General features: G+C 36.8%; 1 protein-coding gene across 2 annotated transcripts in view; it reads right to left on the bottom strand.

Moving 5' to 3' along the window:
* The window catches only part of psd3l (pleckstrin and Sec7 domain containing 3, like), a 579,632-nt gene that overhangs the window by 16,906 nt on the left and 540,673 nt on the right, over positions 1-22,053 (bottom strand). For both annotated transcript variants that reach the window (XM_039758767.1, XM_039758768.1), the window contains 2 exons: positions 11,184-11,341; positions 1,877-2,021 (listed from right to left, as the gene is read on the bottom strand). In XM_039758767.1, coding sequence (XP_039614701.1) covers positions 1,877-2,021; positions 11,184-11,341 — 303 coding nt within the window. The remainder of the gene's footprint in view (positions 1-1,876; positions 2,022-11,183; positions 11,342-22,053) is intronic.

Raw genomic sequence — 22,053 nt, 5'->3', positions numbered from 1 at the left:
ACCAGTCTTGGCCCATTGTTTGCTTACCATTACATGCTTATGCGGCTGCTGCTGTTGCTGCTGCATTTATCACTATCTGTATTCCTGAAAAAACCTTTGAAAAAGTCAAAGTAAAAGCAGTTAAAAAGATAGAGTAATTTCTTCTTTTTTGTACACACATTTTATCAGTACATTTTGCTATGAGATCAGCCCATCACGATAGTTGTCCAGGGAGGAGAGCCATCTGCACGAAAGCAGTAAAGACCCAGTTGTTCTCTTATATCCCAAATACAGGCAAATATGCGGAATCACTGACCACATTAACAGATTTTTAATTAGGTAATTGATAAACTGTTTAATTTCATGAAGACATGAAGGCTGATGGTTATATAGAGGCTCAAGAGTGTTTTGGTGATTGGGAAAATTGACTGGGGCTGGCAATGCTGTTATTTTTCCCAATTAAAATAATAGCAAACAGTTTTTTAGTATTCAGTTTTCCGGTTTCCAACCCTACATAGTTATAATTAGATTAGAAAGGATGATTGTGCTAGATATTTAAATATGAGACATTTCCTTACATAACAGAAGCAGCAGTATTATTTAGGAAAAAATTATTGTATGCACTTGCATTTTAAACAGGCACCAATTATTACTAAGAAATATTCAAACATATAATTTCGATCTACTTTTATTCACCTTATATACAAACAATACTGAAAATAAACTCAAATATGCTTAAAACAGATAAAAAGCAAAACAAAATTACACTGTCCAAAACCGGTTACACCAAGAAGCTCCTTTCTGATGTTTGACCATCCACATTAAAGAAACTTAGGCAAGGTTAACATGCTTCAAACCATCATAGTACCTCCACCAAAAAACATATGGTTTCATTATGTTATATGACAGTCACCATGACTTAGTCTTATCATCTGTGTACACCAAGAACTGGTGTAAGAAATGTTTTGAGATTCCATAATTATTGGATGTTTGTTTTCCTCATCCCTAGTTACAGGCATCTTCCCTTATTTCCACGGAAGTGTGTAACACAAAGTAAGCCATTTTACATCTTAACTAGGATAAGAGACAACAAGTTGTGTATTCTGTTTTACTCCTCTTGATGTTACCATACTTTAATTATTTTAGTTCATCTGCAGCTATACAGAATTCCTTTCACTGCCCTCTGAAGTCTCACATTAACAAGCTCTCCTTAAGCACATCATTTCTTTTGGCTAGATGTCAACTGCTTATTGGATGGTCCTCAAAACACCTTAATGTCTGTTGTGTGTAAAAATTTCACCATTGTGTCCATGGTGCCAACTAGTTTTCCACAGCAAAAACAAGTGTTAAGTGTCATTTTTCATTGAAAATACACAAACTGAACACATCCAGAAAGCAGTATAACAAACTTGTACCCTAATTTGCTCAGCATGAAGTTTATAAAGCAAAGAATGGCCATGGACTTAATGATTCTACATAACAGACTGCACACCAAGTAAACAGTATAATCATAGCCATCTATACAGCATATATTTAGCATGACAAGAGAGAAGTATTTTAAAAAAAGGAATTTTGCCAAACTAAGTTTACCAGTGCAGGCTTGCTTTATGGCTTTTGTGTCCCTTTAATTTGCATATTAGGGTGCACATTGTATTATATTAGGGATAAACAAACCCGCACAGATGAGCTTGTTGTTTCTCATGTGAGGGCTTGAGACTAAAGGCAGCATTTTCAGTGGGCTGATCTGCTAAGTGAAAAACCAACTCATGCAATTAACCTTTCTGATACTTAAAAAACAAAAGCAAAGCAATTCCATTATTCAAACTAAAAACAATACATTTCAAGAAAATGAATCTAGTTATAGTAAGAAAATTGTAGATGTAAGATTTTTCCCTACTTGAGACATTTTTGTTGTAGTTGCTGGTAACAGAGGCCGGCTAAACTTCCTCTGTGAACCAATTGCTGCAGGAAAAGATGGTGCAGAGAACATAGCAGCCACTGAGTTGATCTTTCGTATCCAAACTTCCATTTCTTCAGCACTCCTGAAAGGTAAAGGAAAAGAAATAAATAATCTGTAGCCCTTTGATCAAAAATAATAAAACTCATAATAGTAATATAATAAATTTAGAAAATAAAAATATCGAAAAGTCTCAAAAGAAATTCCACTTTAATGCAAATGACAATCAACTGATTCTCCTCCAATGAGCTAGTAAGAACATGAGCTAGTATGAACGTGACACAATCTCTTGACTAATTTCATCTTAACGTTTATATTTTCCAGCATATTAATAAACCTGGCAGAATAAATCTTTTTTTTCCCCAATTCTCTAAATAGGTATGTGCATTTGTTTGAGATCACAGGATGGTACTACTTCTGCTCAGTTTTAGCCAGAAGTATTTACTTAAAGGCTGGTCAACTCTGATTAGTGGACACAGACATCAATGACGGTTATGACTTACTGTAATGTTTTACTGTTTACATCCGTGTTTGATCATCAGAAGTTCTCTCCTAATTGGGAATCGTTTAGAAGGAGGTAATTGAACAACAAAACAGGAACAGGACATCACAAACTAAAGCCATCAGCTTGCCTACCCCAGTTTTAGTAATGAAAGAAAATAATCCAATTAATTTGTGATATAAAATTTCTAGTTTTACATTTTTTTTTATTTTTCCTCTTTGAGTGTTCTCCTTATTTGCCTTATAATGTTACATTCTTTATTAGGAAGATCTTTTCCATAATTCAGCTAATAAAATAAAAATTTCCACAAAAATATGTATTAATGAATAGATAATCATAAAACATCAGTATATAAGACATATATACATCAGTATATAACATTTATTCTCAGTATGTAGAAAGTGCTTGGGCAAAGACCTGAACCAAGTGGTACTGAGGAAACTAATTTGGTTGAATTTCCCAATTGAAAAAGAAAACTTTTTCTTCTTATGATATGGTGCTTTCTCGAGCTTAGAGTAAATTCCTTTACTACTGCCCAGTGTCCTTTTGTTGCTGATTTAGATATGGATGAAAGTGTGGTTTTTAGCTTTTCATAAAAGTAAAAGTGACATTTCTTAAGAAGAGTTTATTTGTGAAAATACTGAGGATTAAAATGACATCTCTCTAGTGATAAATAACATAGATTAGAATGTGATTAGATTTAAAATTAGATTAGAATGTGCTTTTCATTTTTTTTTTTTAAATGTGTCAATATTTACTTGATGTGCTTTTAGAATCATCCTAAGAACAAATAATAGCTGACAGTGTCCTTTGAAACAAGGTCACTACATTGTACTACTGACCATGCCTAGAAAAATTCCTCCCAATGAGGTATTGTCAGACACCTTTTTAACTTAATGTATTACATTTTGCTTTTTCACTAGCTTCTGTCATCTGTTTTCATCTGAGGCTATATAAGTCTTCAATAAAGGAAGTTAAGTGCTTAGCCAGCACTAAGAAAACTAAATGTGCCCTATGTGCCATATTTTCCTGTATCTTTTTTTGGCAATGTGGAAGAGATTTATTGATTTCAGCAGGTCATGACTTCTCAAGCCCTCAGGTACAACAATTCACTGGGAAATGTTAACTTTAACAGTATAATTGCCTCATTTGTATTACATAAGACATATTCCTGATTAACCATTTCCTACTGACTGTAAATGTGATTAGGTTCTCTTTTCACAATATACATTATAACTACAATTGCTTGTGAGTTATCAATAAACCTGAAACCTAATACCTTTCTGAAAAAGAAAAAAAAAAAAAAAAAAGGTTATCTTTGTATGTTAGGTCTCTTATAGGTTTACTGGAAAAGCGACCAACATATTCATGACCAATATTAAGAGGCAGGGCCTGTTAAAGCCCAATGCGGCACTTCTTGTGTGAGTTTGGGCTATACACAAATACATTGTATTGTATTGTATAACTAAGATATTATGGTGAACAATTCTGTCATAATGAAATTCCTTCTTGCAAGTATTGCATTATATCCGGAGTTTTGTTTAAAAACTCCTTTATCTCATAGTGTGTTACTGGTCACAGACATCAAATACATGATGACTCACATTTAAAAGATTTTACTTTTTCTGTGAAATTTGCAGGCTCTTGACTCTACATATAATTTGATTGTAAGACATTATTAGATTTTGCTAAAGAAGGTTTAAAGGGCTGCTGCATAATTAACCTTTTGTAATTTTATTAGCAAATTACCCTGGAGAGACTTTTAGTTATCATGGTGCAGAAGACCTGCCTAAAGCATGAAGATTGCATTAAATCCTTCATTTTTTAAACACAAAACGTTATTCCTGGACAGAATCTACTAAAAGCTACAGTAAACAAGTCTTCAGATTTCTATCCCTGGGAAGAATGAAAAAGCATATTTTCTTGACATATTTAATTTAAGACAGCCCATATTAAACATACAGCATTTAAATTACAAAATGGAACAAACACACGTGAATTTCAAGAAAATGGTTAAAAGATGAATCGCCATTAATTACATAATTTTTCTCAAATATCACATTTTTTAAACGGTAACATTAATGAGAAAGTAGACATTTTTTCTGGTTTACTGGTTCTGGAAATACTCTATAAAGTCAGATGAATGGTTTGGTGGGCATGGTGATGACATGAAGTTCATTTTTCCAAGAGAACACACTAAAATAAAGTTTTTAAAATCATAGAATTCTTCTAACTTTGTAATCTCCAAACTTTAGGTTCCAGTTTTTGGATGGTTCTTGATTGGTGTTTTATTACTATTGTAGATTTCACTATGTTAACAAATTAATGCTGCTTTCTACAAGAAAACCCTTACTTTAATACAATATAACAAGTTTTATTATACATCTCTCTTTTTAAATAACACAAACAACTTGATTACTTGAAAAGTAACTAATAAGTGCCATACAAAAAAATAAAAAAAAACAACTATCAATCAGCTTTTCTTTCATTTATTGAAGCTGTATAACCATGTGTGTTTTGACTGAAAAATATCTGGGAAGGCTATAAATATTTCTGCAAGGCATGGCAATTTTTGTAACCTGTTTGAAAGCTAAAAGTGAATGGTGCAGACATTCACCTTTAAGTATGGGATCCAAAATGATTTTAAAATAACTGAAAAAAAAAAGTAAAGTATTAGTGGTTACTTACAGGTGCCGGTCATAAAATTAGAATATCATGACAAAGTTGATTTATTTCAGTAATTCCATTCAAAAAGTAAAACTTGTATATTAGATTCATTTATTACACACAGACTGATGTATTTCAAATGTTTATTTCTTTTAATTTTGATGATTATAACTGACAACTATTGAAAGTCCCAAATTCAGTATCTCGGAAAATTAGAATATCAATTAAGACCAACGCAAAAAAGGGATTTTTAGAAATGTTGGCCAACTGAAAGGTATGAACATGAAAAGTATGAGCATGTACAGCGCTCAATATTTAGTTGGGGCTCCTTTGGCCTGGATTACTGTAGCAATGTGGCGTGGCATGGAGTCGATCAGTCTGTGGCACTGCTCAGGTGTTATGAGAGCCCATGTTGCTCTGATAGTGGCCTTTAGCTTGTCTGAATTGTTGGGTCTGGTGTATTGCATCTTCCTCTTCACAATACCCCATAGATTTTCTATGGGGTTAAGGTCAGGCGAGTTTGCTGGCCAATCAAGAACAGGTATACCATAGTCCTTAAACCAGGTACTGGTAGTTTTGGCACTTTGTGCAGGTGCCAGGTCCTGTTGGAAAATGAAATCTGCATCTCCATAAAGTTCGCCAGCAGCAGGAAGCATGAAGTGCTCTAAAACTTCCTGGTAGACGGCTGCGTTGACCTTGGACCTCAAAAAACACAATGGACCAACACCAGCAGATGACATGGCACCCCAAACCATCACTGACTGTGGAAACTTTACACTGGACCTCAAGCAACATGGATTCTGTGCCTCTCCTCTCTTCCTCCAGACTCTGGGACCTTGATTTCCAAAGGAAATGCAAAATTTACTTTCATCAGAGAACATAACTTTGGACCACACAGCAGCAGTTTTGTCTTTAGCCCAGGCGAGACGCTTCTGACGCAGTCTCTTGTTCAAGAGTGGCTTGACACAAGGAATGCGACAGCTGAAACCCATGTCTTGCATACGTCTGTGCGTGCTGGTTCTTGAAGCACCGACTCCAGCTGCAGTCCACTCTTTGTGAATCTCCCCCACAGTTTTGAATGGGTTTTGTTTCACAATCCTCTCCAGGGTTGCTTGTACACTTTTTTCTACCACATCTTGTCCTTCCCTTCGCCTCTCTATTAATGTGCTTGGACACAGAGCTCTGTGAACAGCCAGCCTCTTTAGCAATGACCTTTTGTGTCTTGCCCTCCTTGTGCAAGGTGTCAGTGGTCATGTTTTAGACAACTGTCAAGTCAGCAGTCTTCCCCCATGATTGTGTAGCCTACAGAACTGGACTGAGAGACCATTTAAAGGCTTTTGCAGGTGTTTTGAATTAATTAGCGGATTAGAGTGTGGCACCAGGTGTCTTCAATATTGAACCTTTTCACAATATTCTAATTTTCCGAGATGCTGAATTTGGGACTTTCATTAGTTGTTAGTTATAATCATCAAAATTAAAAGAAATAAAAATTTTAAATACATCAGTCTGTGTGTAATGAATGAATCTAATATACAAGTTTCACTTTTTGAACGGAATTACTGAAATAAATCAACTTTGTCTTGATATTCTAATTTTATGACCGTCCCCTGTACATGATGCGAGTACAATTTATTTCCAAAATCACAGAATGACAGGAAAAAATAGAATATGCTATTAATGTAAAATAATATAAAAAATTCCTACTGAAATACAGTTTCTGTTCCTGCCTTGCATCCAATGTCTGCTGGGAAAGGCTGTAGCTGCCCTGTGACACTGCCCTGGATAAGTCAGTTTGGAAAATGAATGGATGGATCTTTGCTTTTGGAAAAGGCTCAGACAAATGATTAGCAGTGTGAAAAGGATGAGTTACTTATTAAAAAATTCACTACCTATTAGTACATTCAAAAGCTAATACAGGAATGACAAGCATTTACTTTGAAAATGAAAAGTGATGGCTTATTTCCATTTCACTGTGCTTTGTTCTTTTGTTTATTAAACAATATCATAGCTTTTTAAAACCAATGCAGAGATGATTTTAACTTTAAACATTTAAAATAAATGTCAGAGCAGGTATTATTTAATGAAACAAGTAATTGAAATTGTAATTATTTTGTTATTGAATTTTTTTTACTGGAAGTGAAAATCTTCACTGCATAATCAACAAAACTCAAATCAGGACTGTAGTACAAAGAAATTCAAGAACCATGCAGACAGACATCAATTCAGATTTATTATTTGTCTGTTTATTTAAAACTAAGGAAAAATACTTCTATCCATTTTAAGTTTGTGTGGAGAACTGTAGTTAATTATAGCAACAATGAGTGGAAGGTAGAAAATGTTATACTAAATAACACAGTACTGTTTTCAAAGTACTTTTCTCTCTATTATAAAAAAAAAATCTTGGAAGGAGACAAAACATGTCTAGGAGAGACACTTATACGTCCCGCGAGAAAGAGATTTAACCATGCCCAGGGCCGGAAATAAAATACAAAGAGCAGATGACAAAGTAGAACGTCGTAAAGAATTCAAAAATGTCGGCGCGGTACACATGCACAGCAGGTTAGAGATAATGGAAGTACGAAAATTTGAAAGACTCAAAAAAAGGATAGGAAAGATTGCATTAGTGCAAACAAACGGAAATTATTACTCTGTGAAATAACGGAACAGCGAAAAGAGATCGAATATATTTAAACTTTAAGTCGGAGACTTGTAGATCGTCTAATTTGGTACTGCCAGCGAGAATTAAAACATTCCAAACCAGTTGGTGCAGTATGAAGTCTCCTGAGACGGAGACTTTTAACATGAGATTCTTTCAAGTCACGCCCTACTTACAACTATTTTCAAACAAGACCACAGTCATCTAACCTCAGTCGTGTGAATGCTTTTACAAGACACACTTCCTGCGCTCTCAGCTTTTATAAATTTTACCAGTACAATAATTTTGTATGTTCTAGATGACAAGTCAACAACAAAGCGAAGAAGAAAGAGCATGGACAAACATTCAAAAAAGTCGTATTTATTAGAGCGAAAGAAACAATATTCACTCACAGGCAGTTATACGTTGCATTGTCACAATGTAAGTCGAAACACGGAATCAAAATTCAATGTGATCTTAAGGAAAAGTTAATTCCAAATATTGTTTATACTAAAGTTTTAAAGTAAAAGTGAAAATAATGCATATGTAACAATTCCCATGAAAATAACAATCTCTTTAAATTGTATATCCGGTAAACCAAACCTGGGGGTGGGCTAGCGAAGCAATAATTAAATAAACAGAAAAAAAAAGATTTAAAAGCCAGGCAAGGGCTCTGAGAAAAAGCTGCTTCTGTGCTTCTATTACACAATGTAATCAAATTTATCATTTTCGTATCTTATACAAAAACATCTAGAAATCTATGTATTAAATGACCTTGCATCCTGATTGTCTTCCAATGTTAAAAAGGCTGTAGGATAAACTGTAAAGTATCAAAAGAAAGAAAGGTCTTGACCAGCTAATTCTAACCTCATGGACAGCACTGCATTAAAATTTCAACAAAGCAGATTTGTAAATTTCAAAAGCAATTCTTAAGAAAATGTAAGTAGAAAAAAAAAAAAAAAAAAAACAAACAAAAAAGAAAAGTAACAACACGAAATTCTAAAAACTGTAATCCAATTTCTAGTTGAAGATGGTGATGAACATACCAGCATTAAGACAGAGAAGGCAGGAAACATGACTGGACAGAGTTACAGTCCACCACAATAAAATGCATCCACACTCTGATGGGACAAAGTCAAAATGTGTACCACAGCAAATATATTACTGCAACTGATTGAATTGTATATATCATTATGAATATACTAATGGCTTGGCATTAAAACCCCAAATATATTTCCAAAATGTGGCTATTTATCTTTTTATTATTTTCTCAAGTTTTGATATTTGACAAAATCCATTTATTGTCTCAATACACCAGTCTGGCACTGCAATCTTGAATAGGAACATTTACATTATTAAGGGGTGGAAGACCAAATATAAAATATAAGAAAACAATAGGAAAATCCAACTCTGCCATATTTCAAGTCTACAGTGCATCCGGAAAGTATTCACAGCGCATCACTTTTTCCACATTTTGTTATGTTACAGCCTTATTCCAACATGGATTAAATTCATTTTTTTCTCAGAATTCTACACACACCCCATCATGACAACGCAAAAAATGTTTACTTGAGGTTTTTGCAAATTTATTAAAAATAAAAAACAAAGAAATCACATGTACATAAGTATTCACAGCCTTTGCTTAATACTTTGTCAATGTACCTTTGGCAGCAATTACAGCCTCAAGTCTTTTTGAATATGATGTCACAAGCTTGGCACACCTATCCTTGGCCAGTTTCGTCCATTCCTCTTTGCAGCACCTCTCAAGCTCCATCAGGTTGGATGGGAAGTGTCGGTGCACAGCCATTTTAAGATCTCTCCAGAGACGTTCAATTGGATTCAAGTCTGGGCTCTAGCTGGGCCACTCAAGGACATTCACAGAGTTGTCCTGAAGCCACTCCTTCGATATCTTGGCTGTGTGCTTAGGGTTGTTGTCCTGCTGAAAGATGAACCATTGCCCCAGTCTGAGGTCAAGAGCGCTCTGTTGTACATTGCTGCAGTCATCTTTCCCTTTATCCTGACTAGTCTCCCAGTTCATGCCGCTGAAAAATATCTCCACAGCATGATGCTGCTACCACCATGCTTCACTGTAGGGATGGTATTGGCCTGGTGAAGAGCGGTGCCTGGTTTCTTCCAAACGTGACGCCTGGCATCCACACCAAAGAGTTCAATCTTTGTCTCATCTAACCAGAGAATTTTGTTTCTCATGGTCTGAGAGTCCTTCAGGTGCCTTTTGGCAAACTCCAGGTGGGCTGCCATGTGCCTTTTACTAAGGAGTAGCTTCAGTCTGGCCACCCTACCATACATCCACAGTGGACCACTGGAGCTCTGACAGAGTGACCATCGGGTTCTTGGTCACATTCCTGACTAAGGACCTTCTCCCCTGATCGCTCAGTTTAGATGGCCGGCCAGCTCTAGGAAGAGTCCTGGTGGTTTCGAACTTCTTCCAGTTATGGATGATGGAGGCCACTGTGCTCATTGGGACCTTCAAAGCAGCAGAAATGTTTCTGTAACCTTTCCCAGATTTGTGCCTCGACACAATCCTGTCTCGGAGGTCTACAGACAATTCCTTTGATTTCATGCTTGGTTTGTGCTCTGACATGAACTGTCAACTGTGGGACCTTATATAGACAGGTGTGTGTCTTTCCAAATGATGTCCAATCAACTGGATTTACCACAGGTGGACTCCAATTAAGCTGCAGAAACATCTCAAGGATGATTAGGAGAAACAGGATGCACCTGAGCTCAATTTTGAGCTTCATGGCAAAGGCTGTGAATACTTATGCACCTGTGCTTTCTCAATTTTTTATTTTTATTAAAATTGCAAAAACCTCAAGTAAACTTTTTCACACTGTCATTATGGGGTGTTGTGTGTAGATTTCTGAGGAAAAATGAATTTAATCCACTTTGGAATAAGGCTGTAACATAACAAAATGTGGAAAAAGTGATGAGCTATGAATAATTTCCTGGATGCACTGTCAATTAATGAAACCTTTCCATGTTTGAAAGAATTAGTGTAATGGTAAACAAAATGATTTGATTTACCAAGATACCTTGTATATCAAAGTAGATCCGAACATTTTGTTGAAAAAAATTAACAAAACATTTAGTAAACAAAAGATAAGGAAGAAAGGAAGAAACATCAATTTTTAACTTGCAAATCAAAAGAAACACAATGGATTCTCAAGAGGGCTAAAAGCTGTTTTTTCTGATTAAGTGCTTTTTTTGCTTTAGTACCACAAAATACTGCGAAACAACAATGGCGGCCTTAAGTGTCTAACAGTGAGATAAATAGCTTTTCATTTTATATTTCAAGTAGAGCATGAAATTAGATTTTCTTAAAGTAAAGCTCCTTAACCTACCCACATATCCATACACAAATCAGACACAACAAATAATATTTCTTCAAAAAAACATTTTTCACTAAATGACAAAATACATACTGAGCTTGGAAAAGGAAGACTCTCCAGTCGGCTGTTTTAAGCTTCAGCACATTGGGTCTCTTTTCATAGTCTGTTGCCTTTATAGCCAGAGCATGATGGATACTGATTGCATTTTTCAAATCTTCTTCTGACAGGGCTTTCTCAGGTTTGTATTCACCCTAAACAAAAGAATGAAAAAATAGATTTTTGCAAGATGAGCATTGCAGTAAGCTATGCTTTGTTACATTTAAAAGTAAGGTATACTAAAATAGAGAAAAAATATTTGAAAAATTAATTGCGAGAATACTAAATAGTGAGTTATGGGGAAGTTTCAGTGAAGAATGTAAAGAAATAATCAATACTATTTAGCAAAAGTATTTTTAAAGGAATACAGCATGAATACAATGACATTTTCCAGATTTCAAACTTGTATTGTAAAATAACGTCTGTAATAAATGAGAACACCTGGTGTAAACAATAAGTCCGTTGTGTTAAACAGTATGGGCAATTCAACAAGGCCCTAACTACTGCAAACTGACGTGGAAGAATGAAAATGTTACTTCATTCTCTATCTGCTTGTCCTGATTATGCTCTGAATGGCAAATATACCAATTCAGACATTTCAAGTCAAGTTATTCTTGTAATGCCAAAGTGCTCCCAAGATAGCTGAAAATAAAATCTCTCCCGTGTGCCCAGGGTCTGCCAATGGCTCGTCTCCTGGTTTGTCATACTTGATACACTCAATATGGAGGACATTCAGTGGACATGCTCAATGGCTTATTAAGGAGAGAGATAAACTGTATAAATTGAAACAGTTCAGTTATAAATGTAATTCAGTAGGAATTTTTTATATTATTTAATATCAGATTCTTCACCATTACAGTCCAGAGGGTTAAAAGTCTTCCTACTACAATGCAAGTTTTTTGCATTTCTTTAATAGAATAAATGGGGAATATTTTAATAAACACATATATAACAGCAGGGCTGAATATTTTATGCATCTTACAAATGAAAGTAAACAGCACATTTTTATTTGTTTTTAAAAGTTCCTACAAGTGACAATAATTTGGTTTGGAGTTTATATTTAAATTGTATTTCCTGATGTCATGTTGGTATGAAAAACACAGTTGACCACATTATTTTCAATTCTGAATTGACTTTAAGCATTGAAATACAAGGCATTTCTAGGTCATTTGAGGTTTGAGTATGTAAAACTCCCAGTTGTTGACATGTACGTCACAAATCTAATTTTTCTACTGCAGGAACTAAGGCTATTTAACTATAATTACAGTTGGGTCAGATTTTCAAACCAAGAAATTTAGCTAGGCCAGACATTTTCAGAAGCCGGTAAACAGCAGGTAATGACAAATTTGAAATCAACACAAAGGTATTTAAAAACAAGTAATGTGTATTCATTGTTTCACTTTTACATTTGGTCACCTCTGACACCTGCACATCAAAAATGTATAAAAAACCAACAACAAAAAAACCTGTAACTGAACAGAATTTGTGGTAGTAGCAATAGTTTTTTTTCCCAATTTGAAAAAATAAACATTTTGCTCACATCTGACCCAGGCACATCTTGAACTGCATAAAATCAAAAAAGTGCACAATATTAGCAATAAAATCCATTCATCCATCAATTTTCCAAACCGCTGAATCCGAACACGGGGTCACGGGGGTCTGCTGGAGCCAATCCCAGCCAACACAGGGCGCAAGGCAGGAACCAATCCTGGGCAGGGCACCAATCCACTGCAGGACACCCACACCCACACCCCAAGCACACACTAGGGACAATTTAGAATCCCCAAACCACCTAACCTGCATGTCTTTGGACCGTTGGAGGAAACACACGCAGACACTGGGAGAACATGCAATCTCCACACATGGAGGGCCCGGGAAGCGAACCCAGGTCTCCAAACTATGAGGCAGCAGCGCTACCACTGTGCCACCGTGCGCCCAGCAATAACATTTGTTTCCATTTTGAAATATGACATCCTCTCCCAATTTAAATTGGTGGTCATGACAGGCAAGGGATTTTTTTTTCTCCATAGTAGTTAAACTATTTCATTCATATGGTTTTAATCACTCATATGACAGAGGTTAAATTTGAGTTCCAAAACAAAGCCTTTCCTGTTGAAACTGTTTCCACACCCCCCAGAAAAACTAGCCACCACGTATGGCATGAAAGTAGATTGGCACATTTATTTTAATGATCTGACTATAAAATGTCTTTGTACAGAGTTCTTGGGTGTCAAGTAATGAATTATTAATTATAATTATTAATATTATTTTTTACTAAATACTATTTTCCATGTTTCTTTGTTGATCAGCTCCTGTTGAAGAATTTACTGTTAACAGAACATACAGTGTGCATGCCAAAATGACTGCAATAAAAACTAACAAAAGCAAAAACTAACATTTTTGATACCATTTTAACAAACTTTACTATCCGCCGTCAATCACAAAGGACCCTGGTAAAATGATTAATACACCTTCAACCTTAAAACGCAGACTAATCACATCAATGTGCGTGACAAAACAAAAGGCAGGCAACTGCTAGTACATGTTTACTGACGGTCCATCATAGAGCACTGATGCATTACTGACCAAAATTAAAATGGCCCATTTGGCCCTGTAGAGGTGAATGTGGTGTACGTGAGGGTGCCTAGTGATGGGCGGGCACTCATGGTTGGTTACTGCTGTATGCAAAGGCCACCAAAATCTTGAATTGAACAGGGATGAATGAACAAGGAGTAATCATTTTTTTAATAGAAGTTTGATAGTTTTAAAATACAAAATCAGTAAATGTCTATGCCAACATGTAAATGCATTTTTAGTGCTTTTTCAAATTTTAAAACACAAGACTCCAAAAATGCACAATTCTGGGTCAGATAGCTCTGGGGTCTGTCCTAGTCCACAAAGCATATGGACAGAACCTGCTTCGGTCCTAGTGTCAGTCTGCTGCAGTTAAAAAAGGCATGCGTTTTTAACCATTCTATACATATTTTCACCTATGAATGCTTGGCGGACTGAATCTGTTTTTATTTTGCCTAAACATCTGATTGAGGAAGGGTATGTGTGACGATGTGGGTTCTGGCTCCACACTCCCTTTGCTATTGGAAGCACTCGAACCCAACACCGTCGATAATGTTGCCGAGTGAGCTAGTCAATGGAGGCAATAATTGAGCATCTTAGCAAGGGGAAGGTAAAAAGTGCAAAAGTGCTTTTATTTAGAATCAACAAAACAAAAACAGTGTTCCATAAATAGTGCAGATCTTCAAGTTCTTCAATAAATAAATAAATAAATAATCCATTAAAAGAACACGTGGGGGTTAAAACTCAATAGAAAAAACAATCCTTAAAATCGAGAGGTTAAAATGATCAGGAAGCTGTCTTTAAAAACAACAACAAATAAGCTTGGTGCTTCTTTTCTGTATGCGTCTCACCTGCTTATCCCGTACGGGCTTAGCAGCAGGCAAGACGCTCTCTGCAGCTGCCCTCCTACATCACACGCTCGAGACTGGAGACCTCCCGATCCCTGGCTTCGGTCTGGCACTCATCCCAGTCCCCGAGACTTGATTACCCTCAACGGCCAGGTCGCCAACGTTGGGGATTCCATCACCAAGTCTCCCGACTTCCGCTGCCTTTCCGCGGCCTTCTGCGGCTCGTCGCTTTCACCTTGTCACTCCCGCTACCAGATCGCTCAGCGGGAGCGACATCTACACAAACACCTGGGTGTCGGCCTAACACCCAGCTTCCTCGCAGCTGCCCACGAGCGCCGATCGCGCTCACCACACGCTCCGCGTGTCCGTCTCTCTCCTGCACCGCTTGCTTCCACGCTCCCTGTAACCTCCGTCCTCTCCTTTCCTTTCTCTCCGATCGATTCTCTCTCTAATCGATTCTCCCCTCTTTCTCCCCAACCGACTTGCGCTTCTTTTAAAAACGTGAGGGGCCATCACAGCTGCAGCATTAGCCACGGGAGCAATCACGAATGTGGGCAGTTCCTCACCTGTGCACACGGTGAGAAACGCCCACATCGACGACGCCCCGCTGCTCGCATAACAACCCCCCCTCACGAAGCCGCCTCGGGTGCGATGATTATTTATTTAAAATCAATGGCCTTTTCTCCACGAGCTGTGGACCCATAACACCACAGTATGATTTTCAGTCTGATATGGAAGCAAACTGCATATGTATCAGTACTGTGAATGTGCAAAATTCATCTGCCTATGCATAAAATAAAAATAGACAGTAACATCCATTACAAAAACACAGAGTATGGAACACAGCAGGCAAGCTAATACACCATACAAAAATTTATAGAAGAAAATTTAGAGAAGTATTACATGCAAATTAAAAAATATACCAAAATTACCATTTTAGCATATTTAAGATCATTTATTCACTGCACCATATTTGTTAAAGGGGTGGTAAATTGCGGAAGATAAAAGTGTTGTAATAAAAGGGAAAAAACAGAATGAAATAAAGCTGCTAGTCATTACAGAGACTGTGTTGGTAGTAAGACCTGGCAAAACTAAAACTGTGAGTAGGTTGCACACTTTTTTTCTTTAGTTTTCTTTAGGTACGTGTGCCCTCCTACTGAACAACTATAGTTAATTTCTTGTGGGCGCATGAAGTGAATAAAGGGTTAGATTTAAACAATGCAGATTACAAATGTTATTCTTATTATATGATAGATGCTTAATCAAGGCAGTGTGTCAGCTGTCATATTTTCCTATTCATGCTAAATCTACCAAAAGCATCAAAAAATCTAACTACATCTAAAAATAAATTTGAAACGACAACTGCAACACTTTATTACAATGTAAATCCAGAGAAGTATCTGTAACACTGAGCAACCAGTAACATAGTATTAACCTAGGTTATTTTCTAGGTCCTAATTATTTTGCCAAAGATCATACTTTGTATGGTAGATACCTGAGCAAATAAAGGGAACAATAACCCTTGTGACAAAAATAACTTCTAAGCATCTTTGCTTGTCAAGTTATATTTCTACAAGTAATTTCAGAAGGACTTGTTATCCTGTTCCCTCACCCTTCCAAAATTTTAACCCTAAATAATACTTTTGGGAACATTAGTCTCTCTCAAATTAAACTGGACCTTAATGTTTAAAAAAATCAACAGCATCCCACTAATGGCTTGGCCAAAGGCAATATAACTGCAAGAGCCAACAAGGAGGTCAAGACTTGTTAAGAGCTAGGCTACAAATGCAACAATATTTTGTCTAGTCAAGTGTTGCAACTGAAGTCTTGGCTGAATCAGATTATTGAAATGGTCTCCTTCTAAGTGTAAAGAGGTTTTAATCAGTACCAGCAACTAAAAAAATAAGTTTTTGTCTTATTCAGTGAGAACGCATGCAGAATTCTCATCCTTTAGCCAATGAACAAGCAAATGGACATATACACACAGGTCATAACTTAAATAGTGAAAAAAACGCTAGATTTGTTTTATTTTTACATTGCCAAACATTGTACAATTCAATACAGAACAAAAGATATAACATTAAGGAGGCAGAATAAATTAGAGTGATTGTCCAGTGAACAATGAATTAGCTTGGTAACTCAACGAAAAAGCCAAGGCAGGAGAAATGACATGCAGTAATATTTTATCACTTCTCTTTCAGCATCTAAGTATCCTGCTAACAATTTAAAATTAAATCCATAAAAATAACCGGATAATTTACATGAAACTAGTAAAACAATCCTTAGTGGAATCACTGGGCCTCCAGCACATCCTAGATGAGGTTCGATTTGGCTGTTCAATCCCTATGGACCCTTGCCATAGTATAAAATGATAACTGGCAGGTTGCAATAATGTGAACAAGGCCCACTTTCAGGTAAGAAAATAAAATTCATGAATTTATTTCTACTTGAATAAAATACTGTTTTGCACTAATTTAAAAAATACATATATACAGTATATACACACACACGCACATACATTATATATATATATATATATATATATACATATATATATAAAATAAATTTGCAAAAATCTCAAGTAAACTTTTTTCACGTTGTCATTATGGGGTGTTGTGTTTAGAATTCTGAAGAAAAAAATGAATTTAATCCATTTTGGAATAAAGCTGTAACATAACAAAATGTGGAAAAAGTGATGCGCTGTGAATACTTTCCGGATGTACTGTATATATGTAGACTGGCAAAGGAACGAGGGATAAATCCTGGCTGGTTCAGGAAATTGTAATTGATTGATTTTACACATATATGTGTAACCCAGCTGGAGCGGTTCTCAGTTACTATCTTAGGAAGAAGATGGAAGAATAATGGATGGTCTAGGGGAGACTGACCAGCAAGAGCAATTACTTCCCCAGTACAATAGATAGTGGTGTTCCCAGTATGGACGTCCTCAGGACAGAGTCCATAAAGTGCTGTTAGTGGGCGTGGGGGAAGACCTCCTTGTTATGTGGGTTCTTCTTTAAAGAAGCTGCTCCACCTAGGAAAGGGGGTCAGAGTAGGTAATGCTGCATGGGAGAGGCAGAGAGAGAGGAAGGAGCAACAATTAAATTGCATATTACTATGTTATTGTGTCAGTAAAAGGCTTCGCTTGTCCACCCCACAACCCAATCCGGGGGCAGGCTTCACGCTAGCCACTTTGCGTCTCTGCTGCTCGTGTTGTGAAATTGGTTTGAATGCATGATAAGGAAATGCAGACGGATTAGCTGCTGGCTGTCTGCTAGCTGCTACCGAGCTGCGTGATCTGCATGTCGCGCTGTGCGTCAATCATTTTAAAATCAGTACAACAACTCCTGCTGCTATGCTGCATGATCTGCATGTCACGCTGCGTGTCGATCAATTAAAGGCCTGTACAGCAGCTGTCCTTTAACCCAGCTGCTGCTGCCATGCTGTGCATCGATCATTTAAAAGCCTGTACAGCAGCTGTGCTTTTGTCTCACTTCCTTGTCTCTTGGGACGTTAAAGTGTCTCCAAGAAATTGTTTGTAAGTAGGGCGTGATGTACAAGAAGTCTCGCAGGACTTCAAGGTGTCTCTCCGAGATGATCATGTCTCGACCCAAATTATATATATATATATAGTGGTGGATGGCCAGGGCCTTTGCCCAGTTGGGACACCTCCACACTGGGAGCACTAGGGAAGCAAGTGTGGCCAGAGCATTATCTCCCCCGGAACAATAGATGGTAGCCTCCCTGGGTTGCAGTGGTTTCCTCGGACTCCCGCAGGGCTTCATGAGAGTTGGAGTTTGGTACAGCCCTGTTGGGATCTGTGGGTGCCGCCAGGAGGTGCTACAATCATTGCAGAGCCCTGGAGAGCAGCTCTACCGCTATACCTGGAAGTGCTGCTGGAAACGCATCATCAGACACCTGCAGCACTTTTGAGTGCCCTATATAAGGGGCCAACAGACACTACTCCGGGAGCCACAGTTGGGAGGTGGAGGATGAAGTTTGCCAGAGGGAGATTAAAGAAAGAGAAGTAAAGCATGTTGGTGCTTGTTGGAACTGTATAAACAAAAACACGTGTACTATGGTACTTGTGACCTTAGCATCTGTCTGTGATCCGGGCTGTTCATTATATAATATACTAGCAAAATACCCGCGCTTCGCAGCGGAGAAGTAGTGTGTTAAAGAAGTTATGAAAAAGAAAAGCAAACATTTTAAAAATAACGTAAGATGATTGTTAATGTAATTGTTTTGTCATTGATATTGAGTGTTGTTGTCATATCTATCTATTTATATATATATATATATATATATATATCTGTATATATTTATATATATCTATATATATATATATATATATATATATATATATATATATATATAGCAAAATACCTGTGATTGGCAGCGGAGACGTAAAAAGAAAAGGAAACATTTTAATAATAACGTAACATGATTGAAAATGTAATTGTTTTGTCATTGTCATGAGTGTTGCTGGCATATATATATATATATATACACACACACATATATATACATACTGTATATATACACACACACACATATATACATACTGTATATACACATATACATATCTACATATATACTGTATATACACATATATATACAAATCTACATATATATATCCACATATATATATATATTAGGTGGGACTCGATTAAAAAATTAATCCAATTAATTAGAGGATTAATCGTATGTAATCGCACGTAAATTTGCCCCAAATCGCAAATGTTTTTTTTTAATTTAAAAGTGTTTTAGTGGGCGACAGAATCAAATAATAGACATGTACATGAATATTGTAAACTGAAGCTGTTTTAATTTCTGAAAAAAAGCCTTTAAACTGCATTTGAATTCAAAACAGAAACAAAAATATCATCCCTGGTTAAAATTGGGCAGACTTAAAAATAAAGTGGTAGTTTAAGTACTTTAAGTAGATTTTCAGAATAGTATTGTCTTTAAATAATAATAACCAAAATTTCAACATAAAGTGCAGTTTTCTTCTTAAAAAATAAGTCAGAAACATAAAAGGTAATTTGACCAACTTAATCTTTAAACTCTGAGTAACCTTAGCCAAAATTATTTTGTACATTAGGCTAAAACAGTGTGATCATTGAACATTTTGTAATTAGATGTATTTAGAATTACTAACGGTCACGGAAGTCCAATGATCCCCAGTAAGAGCCACAAAGTCCGCTTTCTGTAATGCATCTAATTTTGCTTGCTTTTCAGTGTGCACAAAACCATGCTTTTATCAAGGCTTTCGGGAAGTCGAAATGATCAGTCGTAGGAACGCGCTTTATTCCGACTCTAACATTTTTGTAGCTGTGATGTGTGCATCAGTGTAATGGATGTACCAGGAAATCATGCATTGACAAAAGTTCCCGTTTGCTTGGAATTGAAAGTGTGATTAAATGCGTTATTTTTTTAACGCGTTATGGAGGACATGCATCGAAGCTTCTCAGCTGTGCTTGTGCTAATAAAGGGAAACATTTTAAAAATAACGTAACATGATTCTGCGTTAACCGAATATTTTTTCATACGTCCCAAACCAAGAAGATCGAAGGTAAAATGAATCGGATAGCGGCGTACATACTCAGTGCATCCCTCTCGAATCGAACCTCGAATGTCGCATTAGAGGCGAAGATTCTACAATTGCCACAGCGTGTGGCTTGTCTATGCGAGTATGTACTGTAGATCGGGGTATATATATATACATTTAAATATATACCCGCGTATCGCAGTGGAGAAGTAGAAGTTATGAAAAAGAAAAGGGAACATTTTAAAAATAACGTAACATGACTGTCAATATACAGTATTTGTTTTGTGAGTGTTACTGAGTGTTGCTGTCATCAAGGATTTGATTATCATTATTTCTTTCAATCAGGTTCGTATTTGTAGGATGTGTTGTGTTCAAGTTACATTCCGTGTTTGTCAATCGTTGTAAAGATGACAGGTTTCATTCATCGATTCGTTTCTTACTGCATCAATAAACAGCTCGTCTTCTTCTTTATCTGAGACCTGACACACTGCATGCACGGGTTTTTTTTACACTGTCTTCCTTTAGCGGGACATTGACTTTTTCCACCGTGTGCTTTGTTTCCACAGTAGCAGCATTTATGAATATGCTGTATGTATCAGGCGCTTCATATTTTTGCTGCCTTTTCAATTGTGTAATTCGGTTTTGTTCAGCTCTTTGGAACTGTTGCCTTTTATCTGTGCACTCGCCAGTTCACGTGAGCGCTCGGTGTACATGCATCGAAGGTTCCCAGCTGTGCTGGTGCCATCTCGTGCTATGTCCATGGCTGTATTTAATGTTACCTTAGTCCTGGCACTTAAAACTTTCTCTCGCAGTTTCGCTGAGTTTGTGTCAAACACCACCCTGACCATCTCATCTTCCTCTCCATAAGCACAGTCCTTAACCCGTGAATATTTAGTGGAGTTTGCTATTGGATTGCCGCTGACGGACGGCCTTATATGGGCAGGCACTAAATTACAAACGCCAGCGCAGCCTGTCTATGAACTTAATTTAAAGTGTAGGTTTACATCGTGCTTTGTTTCCGAAGTAGCAGAACTCATCAATATAGTTGTATATGTCACTCGCCGCTTCATATTGTTTCGCTGCCTTCTCAATTATATAATGCATGTTTTCTTCAGCGCTTTTGGAGGTCTTCCTGATTTTCTACGTACTGCGTGATTACGTGGGAGGCGTGATGATGTCACACGAAACTCCCCACGGCGTTCAAGCTCATCTCCATTACAGTAAATGGAGAAAACAGCTTCCAGTTATGACCATTACGCGTAGAATTTCGATATAAAACCTGCCCAACTTTTGTAAGGAAGCTGTAAGGAATGAACCTGCCAAATTTCAGCCTTCCACCCACACGGGAAGTTGGAGAATTAGTGATGAGTGAGTGAGTGAGTGAGTGAGTGAGTGAGTGAGGGCTTTGCCTTTTATTATTATAGGTATATATATATATATATATATATATATATATATATATATATATATATATATACTAGCAAAATACTGCGCTTGCAGAGCGTAAATTAAACCTTTTTAAACTGAGGGAAAATATGCCAATAATTATTTGTTAAGAATCTCTTTGTATACCACATTGTGAGTTCGGCCCTCCGGTTATAATATGACCAAGCTGTGCGCTGAGCTTACTCTTGAGCATGCAACTTACAGTTGGCCATGTGAACAGTAATCTTGTTTCAAATCTCACAGCTTGGATTGCTGCTGTCATAATCGGTTTGAGTTTCATGGTTTGTTTCAAGTACGACAGTATTTGCAGGACTTGTGTTGAAGTGACATTCGGCATCTGTCAAGCGTTGTAAGCATACAACCGGTTTCATCAATAACTTCACGTCCAGCTTCTGAGAGTTTAAACATTCATAAACATCAAAGTGTCCACTACTGAAATTGTCACCTG

This window comes from Polypterus senegalus, chromosome 7, assembly GCF_016835505.1.
Source record: "Polypterus senegalus isolate Bchr_013 chromosome 7, ASM1683550v1, whole genome shotgun sequence".
NCBI lineage: Eukaryota > Metazoa > Chordata > Cladistia > Polypteriformes > Polypteridae > Polypterus > Polypterus senegalus.
Note: the sequence above shows the minus strand (reverse complement) of the source record. Positions and strands in the feature narration are given on the sequence as shown.